Below are 9,597 nucleotides of genomic sequence, written 5' to 3'. Positions count from 1 at the left end.
TTTGAGGATGGAAATTTGGCAGCTACCACTGCCTACTTGCCATTAAAGTTGCAGGGTTAGTCAAAGACCTTGAACAAACATTGATGTTGCTAGATTAGTCTCACCCAGCTTAGAACTATTTTACTTAATGGCAACATAAAGGAAAAAAACAAGTTTTACAGAGGAAACTGAGCCTTATTACAACATATTTTGATAAATAGTTTTTTTAACACATGCAAAATTACTAACATACATACTATTCTCTGATTCTGCCCTCAGCCCTTAGATTGTCTCTGATTCTGTTGTTCTCAACACACCACCCAGAACACTCAATCCTATGTGCCTGCAGTCATTCATCGTTCTGCCAATTAGTCTGAATTTCATAATTACATTATGTGTCATAACTTCTTCACTGTAGCTATTTTAGCTAATTGTTTAAGGATAAAATTAAAAAATTATAGTGAATGTATCTGTTTGTCACTACTGAACAATGTCATCTATGGGTTGTCCTGCGTTCAGTGCACTTAAAACCCCTGCAGCGTAAATTAATATACAGTTGTTTTGTGGATGCTCTTTTGGATATTTTACTGGCACGGACGGACTTGTATCGTGGACGATATGGGGACTTCAAAGTCTCTGATATTGACTTGGTTTCTGCTACTCTTGGCCATATTTCCCAGTGCAGGTAAGTTTTCAACATACTGTATACTAGTGATTCCGTAGTAACTTTTTAAACAAACTGTTGTTGATTCCTTAGTTAAAAGAAACATAATATAATATATTATTATTATTATTATACAGTATTTATAAAGCCCCAACTTTTCGCTCAGCACTGTACATTACAAAGGGAGACAGAACATGCAACAGTACGAAAACAATACAATGTGATACACGAGGGGTTCAAGGGCCCTATATATATATATATATATATATATATATATATATATATATATATATGTTTTAATAGTTTATATTGAGCAAAACAAAACCTTGTAGAGAAGCACAGTATAAGAATGAAGGCAATTTCCCAAAATGATATGATAAATTTATGCTATTGTGTGTATGATTATATGACATCAGAATGGTGATGATTAGCTTGTCGTTCTTGCAAAAACAACCACTGCACTATAATGAAAGCTCTATTTTTTATAAAACATTATAGAATGCCAACATACGACATCCTATTCACTAAAACTGAATACATTCTGAAAACCAAAAAGACATCTTGTTTTTCATTTTCATTTTTAAAATACACACATACACACACACACACACACACGTCTCTAGTGCTTAAGTTGAAAGCCTTTCATGCAACAAAATTCAAGAAAAACACCAGTCCACAGATTCACTTCTTTTGATGAATGCCCCATAGACTGTGAGCTGCAGTAGTGGCTTATATTTAAATGCAAACCATTGGGTAGAAAAAATACATTTCAATCTTAAAATATAACTAAAGACAAAACGTCTTTATAGTTTTGGATAGTGTGGAGAGGGATTAGAACACCTGGCAGGTTTTTATGACTGTCTGTGCCCCTGTTAGATAGATTCACCCTCTCTATTTGTCTGGTATACCATTATCAATGAAATGAAAGTAAAAGAAAATACCAAATTTTGGGTTGTCCCAAAAAAAGTAATAGAGGGGAGATCTTCCACTGGGGATACTAGTTCTGGTGACCTTGGGGTCCCCAAGGAATTCCCTTAATTTACAGGAATGTCCTCTCACTTCCTGTTTGGCTATGGGACACAATTGGAGACAGATGGTGAAAAAAAAATCTGACAGGGGTTATAACTCTCTCTTACTTTACCCAAAATGGAAAAAAAGTTTTCCTTATAGTTCTACTTTAGCTCCTCAATAATTTTTAAACTTTGGTTGCTAAGGGATTGCCTTTTGCAACTTTGTTTTAGCCCATGGCCATCTGTCTTATAAGTCCATTTAAGCATCTAAAGCTGCTTTTAAATGATTTTTACAAATCAATAAGCATATAGTTTTACAGGTAAGGAATGCCACACATATCATGTTTTACCCATAATAGAATGTATTTCTGTGAAACCATCAAGGCTACAATTTAATTAATTATTTATTATTAATTATTATTTAATTTAAACTAATTTAAATTATTTGACAGATAACTTACATTTATAAGTCTTATTCTTTAAATTGAATTTATTATTATTAATTTACAGCTTCTGATTTATATCTATTTGAAAATAATAATAAAAATGGCTTATGTTTTAAGTAATGCTTCACCCATATTACCAGAACTGGTATTATATTTTATTGTAAAACAGCCGGACAGTCTATGTTTTATACCGTATTCCTCAAAAGTTTAAGGCTATTTATACATATGGTTAAAAAGTTTAAGGGATAATATTCAACAATTAAAACAGATTCTATGCCCATGTTATATATGTAATTTATTTAAATTTTGGCAAGCTCTAACACTCCTTCGAATGTACACACCCAATTTCTTATGTACATTCTGCTATATTACAATGGCCACTAAAAAAATTAAAAACTTTCAAAAACTTTAAGATTGTCAGCCTGTTTCCAAAGTAAATGAGGGTTTTTTTTATTATTGTAAATATAAATCAAAACATGTATTGGGATATGTAATATATTTTATGGAAACAAATCATGCATGACTATTCTTTAGGTACTCTGTCATTTCCTGAAGTGACTGTCTGAGAGTATTTGAGGTCTGGCTTATTGTGACTTAATTATTTTTAATAAAACCACTGGACATCATCCTAACCTTGTCCCAAGTAGTAAGCTTTGTTAAAGAAGCATGAATTTTAGAAACACAGAAGAGTGATGGCAGAAAAGGACCATATGGTCCATCAAGTCTTGGTTGCTAATGAAATAAAAAGAAGCAAGCAAAGTGCTCTTATTTAATGGTTTCTCTACCAATTATCCATTTCTTATTGAAGACAACCTTACTCTTTCTTCTATTAGGTTCCACTTTGTGTGATTTGTGCAATATAATTACATTTTTAAAATGAATCACTCACTTGAAAACTGAATCATAATATTATACCCTGTTCTACCAGTTCAGATTAATTTTTCACTTGATTAAAATGTAAATGATAAATTAAATAATGCAAAAGCTAAACTTTTTGAAAAATTGACTAGGTTTGGCTGAATACATTTAATTTACGGCTGGTTCATGTTTCTTCTATGGATTAATGGGTGAATCATTTTACAGAGAGACAGCGGGGGTGGATTTTAAAAATTTTTCTCTAGAATAGTTAGAACAGGATGTTTCTGTAGTTTTGAATCCTATTCATTATATATATACAGTATATATATATATATATATATATATATATTTTTTTTTATATCTGTAATTGGATATTAAACGTGAAATTAAAAGTGATTCATGAAATAATTAAAAATTGCCCTGAGATTCCGAGTCTTCTAATTGCTCACTATAAAGCAGCACTTTGAACTGTGACCAAAAAAGATCTTATGTCAGAACATATAATTTTATTTATTGTTGTTAAGTTCAGATACAACTACACACTTTAAATCATTATACAGTACAGAAACATTAAAGGGATTATACGGTAGTTGTTTCTATATCTTCTTTCTTTATTTCTGCTCTGTGTTGTAGAGAGAACATAATTTAAGACTCTGGTTTATAGATTAATTTGAAATAAGCATAGAAGTGAATAAGTCAGACTAAAGGCACACCCCTTGATACTTTTGCTTACGTGTAAAGGGGCAAGGGGGCCATGCAATGACTGACAGCCAATGTACTGTCAACTACCTGATCTCTCAAGGAGTACATAACAGTCAAATAACAGTATTTTAGAGGTATTTCTGTTATAGTGGGTATAAAGCCAACACATTTCTTTTAGTCCAATGTGAGTTAGTGTTCACATGCTTATCCTGCATTTACAATCATTAAACCACTAACAAAACGAAAATTTACTTAGGGAAGTGCAAATTCTCAACTAAATCTCAGCATGGGAAGTCAGGGAATTGACAAGGTAGTAGCTGTCAGAATTTAGGTGATTTGTGACAATGACACTAAACCTAAAAGTGTTTTCAAATTAAAAATGATTTATATCCTTTATAAGCAAGGCATGGGGGAGCTAAGCACTGCCCTGGGGGATATATAGCAAAGAAAAAAAAAGTAAATACAGAACAGTGGGAGAGGGTTGTTTTAATGCATCTTCAAAGGCAACATGGAAAAAAAAAAACATCAATCCTTTTGAATTACTTTAAGCTGTATGTTTTTTTTGTCATGTGGTAATATGCCTGAATCGAATGGTGGAAGTAGAAGCCACAACAGATCTGCAAGCTATAGAAAAGTTTACTCTTAAAAAAATCTAAAGCCCTCGAGTTCATACAAATCGGCCATTGGCAAAACCATTTAATGCTATAGTTTGTGAACTTCTTTTTTGTGCAGTACAACTGCATTGTCTTAAAAGTTTATTATAATGTGCACAAACATACTTCAATACTACAACCCCACATTCCTTGAACTCTCTCAATCCTCATACACCCAACTATTCCCAAAATATAGACTTCAATTGTTTGTTTGGTAGCAATTGGCTAGCATCATGACAGTATATGAGTACTTGAATAGGCAACTAATAAAAACATGGCAGGTTTACCTTGCAACAAAAAAAATTGGTGTGTATTATCTGGGAGACAAGAGCAGGGGTGGACTGACAACTCAAGGGGCCCCCGGGAAATAGGGGATCATGGGGCCCCTGTGTCCTTGCCCAAACTCAAAAAAGCCTATGAAAAAGGTACCAGGGGCATCTCATGGGCCCCCTACTGACCCCGGGCCCTCGGGCAGTGCCCGAGTTTCCAAATGGTCAGTCCGCCCCTGGACAAGAGGCACAAATATTGTTCAGAGGCTGAACAGTATGCATTTGTAAGCAGCTTGGTTGGGCCACAATATAAGAGGGAGAAATAAAATAGATTCTTATCTTTGAATATAAATTAGAGTATAATATTCACGATACAACAGCCACAAATATTGTAAAGGAGCTGGACAGTGCAACTCAACAAGGCAACAGATATCAGTTGCCATTTGGAGCTGAAAAAAAACTCACACTATAATTATTCCTAAGTCTGAGCCCAAGTTTGTTCAAGCTGTCTATAATGTAAAAAAAGAAAAGGGAAAAGAACCCAAATAACAGAAAAAGTACTGTAGCTAAGGTCTTGACAACTGAAGAGCTACTTATCAATCAGTTATTTTGGTCCACAAAAAAATTTCCCCCAGCACCCCAAAACTCTAGCATAGCTTGTTAGCATAGATGTAAACCCAAACACAAAAAATTGCATACAAGCATTAATATTAAAATATCACTTGGATAAACATCACATAAAAAACAAAACAAAAAACAGTACTATAGTACACAAGAAACTCCAAGTTTGCATAGCTGATAAAGTCAACATAAAAAATGGGACTCTTCAGATGTCATCCCAAAAACAGGTCTTCTATCAAAAGCCCAGTAATATGTAGGTATATTAAAGTTCTGATGAGGAGGGTATTGCCATTGAAATGCATTAGCCTTGATCCCTGTCAAATGCTTTCCCAGCTTCTGAACTGATGCACATTACCTAGGTATGCTGCACTGTTGTTCCCATTTAAATCATTGCAGGCAATTTGGTTTAAAGGTATAAGGGCATTCATTAGAGTGGAAATTCCATTTTCGGAAAAGGTCTGCTTTAGTAAAGGTCATTGAAAAACATTCACCAGGCCTATTAGGAAATATGCTCTATGAAAAAACACACACATCCAATAATCACTGTAGTGCATGTTGACAGGGACAGGTTGTAGGATACTGCAAAACATCAACAGCATTATGATGTAACAAAAGATAGGAGAAGTAAAACCCTTTCCTCCCTCCCCCCATCCCCAAGCTCTCCATGATGCACAGCATTGCAACCTGCCAAACAATCAGTAAGGGTTTCATCTCCATTAGGAGATACCAGTGTGGGCTTATAGCCAATGCCTACAAGCCCCTCATCCTTTTATGAGATGAGGGGACTGGCTTATCCTATTATTGGCCCTTCTAAGCCAGATGACCTACCGTCCAAGGCTGGGACTATAGTAAAGTTATGCATTAGTTCATTGGGTCCAGTCACCCCAAACCCATGGTAGCCGCAGACCTGGACCTCATCCCTAGCAATAACTGATTCATGCATCAATTATTATTGTTTGAGTGTTATTTATCAATAGCCTTGTTGTTAGGTCTTGGTGAATCTGTCCAGGAAGAGAACGATATTTTCTGGTTTGAAAAAACATATCACCAAATGTACCTACTGACCAAAGAATGTTTTACTTTTGTTTTTGTGATTTACATAAGATACTAAATACTTTTTTTTTACACTTTCTAGGTGCCCAAGACAGAGGTATGTAATTTTTAAGCAAAATTATTTATATATAAAAAGTATATACAATATATTTACACATTCTGAATTGATTTTGACATTCTGTTACATTTTTTTCCTTTAAAGAGAAGTCATTTTTGAAAATAAAGCCATTACATCTTATTGTGTTCTTAATATAGCAGACAACTGTAAATTTGGTTGAATTTTTTTTTTACCCATAGCAACCCACCTAATATTTCCTTGTTTCTAGTATGAAAGTTGGAGTAAAATGTAGCTCCTGTGGGAAAAAAAAGTAGTTTGTTCCAAATCTTCTGAGCCCTGGAGGAAGCTTAGCTCTATAATTCCTACAGATCTCTCACTATTTAAAGATTAATCTGAAATGATAAAGTTGCTAAGGCACAGAAGGTAATAATAACCTTTTAGGAGTAAGTTTTTCCTGTGTTCAGTCATGCTTGTGCAAAGTAAATTAACAACCGTGCCCAGTTCTGTATAGGCTGCTAGATCCGAGAGTAATTTGGGGTTTTGTTACTGTAAGATACCCACGCTTATTATTAGCAAAATTCACAGCAGTTTACCAAATTTTCCAGAAAATTGGTTTTAAAACCCAACTTCGTCCAAAACTTTTTTTGTTGGGGGGAGGGGGGTGTTTGGATAGAGCAGGCCATGGTCAAAACTACTGTTAAAGGAGAAGTAGGGCCAAAGTAAGTTCTGAACTCCTCTGACCCAGATTCAGCCGACAGCATGCTAAAGTCTGCTAAAGGTTGATGTCACTCGACTGGTCCAGGCTCTGGATTAATCCCAGCTTTAATGCTGGGATCTGCCCAGATGCCTGAGGGGCACCTGACACAGCCTCTCAGCACACTGCTGAGAACATGATTCAGCCACTCCCGCATATTCCATAGGAACGGTGCACCAATGAACACTGGAGGGGCAGAAAAGAGAGCCCGTGAGTGAAAGTCACCCACTCACTGCTCACTGAAGACCTGGAACTGAGTGATCAGTGGCCTTTGATCACTCAGTTCTCAGTCTTTGAGGTGGTGGGAGACAGATGCAGCATTGGACTGATGATGCATCCACCTGGGTACGTAGGTTTATTTTTTATATTCCCGCACTTATCATTTGATGGAATTTTCAGACAGATTACACATTTTATTTAGGGATATCAAGGACAAACTTCAAGCATCTTCACGAACTGGAAGGACTGCTCTATATATTATTATTATTATTATATTATATTAATTTTATCACAAACATTTTCCTGTACTTTATTTTACTGTTACATTCAGAAACCACCTATTAAAACATTAAAAAGTAGTGCTCTGCTCGTTATATCCATACTATAATATATCCAGCAACATCAAAAAGTGCCTTAAATGAGCTTTGCATAAGATCGATTGCTGTGTGCTCAACAGGCTTAACAAAAGATATGTAGTAATAGATTAGTGTTATAGTTGTTATACTAACTACTTCACATATTTATAAGCTTTCATATACACTTGTATATATGAAATGCATTGAAGTCCATTGGGAAAAAAATATTAAGGCAGCTTAAAAGGCTTAAGTTTTTTTTTTTTTACCTTAATGCATTCTCAACATTAAGGTAAAAAAACATTTCTTGGTCATCTTCCATCCATCATCCTCCAAATACTTACCTGAGCCCGATCTTGATTCAGTGATGTGCCCAAGAGCTCCTGCTGCTGTCAATCAAATCCTCTGAGGAGGATAGACATAGGAGGAGAATAAATCCTATGTGTCTATAGACACTTGGAATTTAGCCCACACAAGTGCCCCCACAGTAAGTGACTTGTTATGGGGCATTTGGAAGGGGGAGCAGCCAAGAGCGCCAATGGCTGCTCCAGAAGAGGAGGGGTTTGGGGATTCTCTTTGCAAAATCATTGCACAGAGCAGGTAGGAATAACATGTTTGTTATTTTGATAGAAAAAATCTGAGCCTTTACCATCATTTTAAGGGCATGTTTATGGTTTGAATGGTTCCTGCATGTTTCTTGTTTATATACTGAGTGACCTTTTGTTTTTTTGGCTGTAGTTTGTTAGTTGAGGTATTTTAGATAATAGGTATGAAAAAAATGCCTGCCTTTCCATGCACATGAAATTTAATGACATACCAGTCTTAGTCTGTAGGGTTCAATATTGAGTTGTCCCACCCTTTGCTGCTATAACAGCTTCAACTCTTCTGGGAAGGCCATCCACAAGATTTAGGAGTATGTCTGTAAGGGACCACCTGACAGCACCTCTAGCAACCCACTGGTCGGGCTTCCCCAGAGCGCGGAGTCTAAGTTCCGGAGCACTTGTTCACCAGAGCCCCTGATGGTGGGGATGGACTTGGAGCGCTCTGAGACCAGGTCGCGACTACTGGATATACCCACCAGTGGTAGAGGAGTCCGCCAGGGGCTCCCGCAGGGTGAGAGTCTGATGTGAGGGGACCAGGAGGTCCTAGAGGGTTGGATGGATGGATGGAGGATCGAAAGCTAAGTCAAACAAGCTGAGTCGGTAGCCGGGGGGGTCGGTGCGGTACAAAACAGTAGGCAAAGAATGGTCGGGTCACACGCCAGGTCAATAACAGGAGATCAGATATAAAGGGGAACATCCAGGAGCGAAGTCAGGCAAGCCAGGGGGTCAGGATAGGAGAAGGCAGCAAGGTCAGACAATCCGGATCAATAGTACTCACAACACAGGTATCAGATAACAGGAATCGCAGAAAGACCATTCGGCAACAAGTGTCTGTGCATGGCTGGTTTAAGTAGCCCGCCCTGAACCTGACAGGCGCAGCCTAGGTCCTAGTGCCTGCCCAGCACTGTCAGACGACGGGTGCACCTGGGTCCTAGTGCCCTGCTGCCTGCATGTCTTGACAGACACCTACGCATGTGCAGACCCATGCGTCGCGATGGTCCCTGACAGTGTCTATGGGAATGTTTGACTCTGTGCAGGCCAGTCAAGTTCCTCCATCCCAAACTTTTTCATCAATGTCTTTATGGACCTTGTTTTGTGCGCTGGTGCACAGTGATGTTGGAACAGGAAGGGGCCATCTCCAAACTCTTCCCACAAAGTTGGGAGCATGAAATTGTCCAAATTGTCTTGGTATGCTGATGCCTTAAGAGTTCCCTTCACTGGAACTAAAGGGCCAAGCCCAATCTCTGAAAAGCAACCCTTCATCACAATCCCACCTCCACCAAACTTTAAACTTGGCACAATGCAGTCAGGCAAGTACTGTTCTCCTAGCAACTGCCAAAACGCACACTTCACTCA

At 37.3% G+C, this 9,597-nt stretch overlaps 1 protein-coding gene across 1 annotated transcript in view; it reads left to right on the top strand.

Moving 5' to 3' along the window:
* Nucleotides 1–546: 546 nt before the first annotated feature.
* LOC149460343 (uncharacterized) overlaps nt 547–9,597 on the top strand; it is a 111,427-nt gene continuing 102,376 nt past the window's right edge. Inside the window, exons 1-2 of the mRNA XM_089679914.1 lie at nt 547–664; nt 6,338–6,352. Coding sequence (XP_089536040.1) covers nt 547–664; nt 6,338–6,352 — 133 coding nt within the window. The remainder of the gene's footprint in view (nt 665–6,337; nt 6,353–9,597) is intronic.

This window comes from Staurois parvus, unplaced genomic scaffold (genome assembly GCF_062004578.1).
Source record: "Staurois parvus isolate SC_StPar_1 unplaced genomic scaffold, SC_StPar_1.0 ptg000232l, whole genome shotgun sequence".
NCBI lineage: Eukaryota > Metazoa > Chordata > Amphibia > Anura > Ranidae > Staurois > Staurois parvus.
The sequence above is the reverse complement of the archived record's forward strand: the minus strand, read 5'-3'. Positions and strand labels throughout refer to the sequence as shown.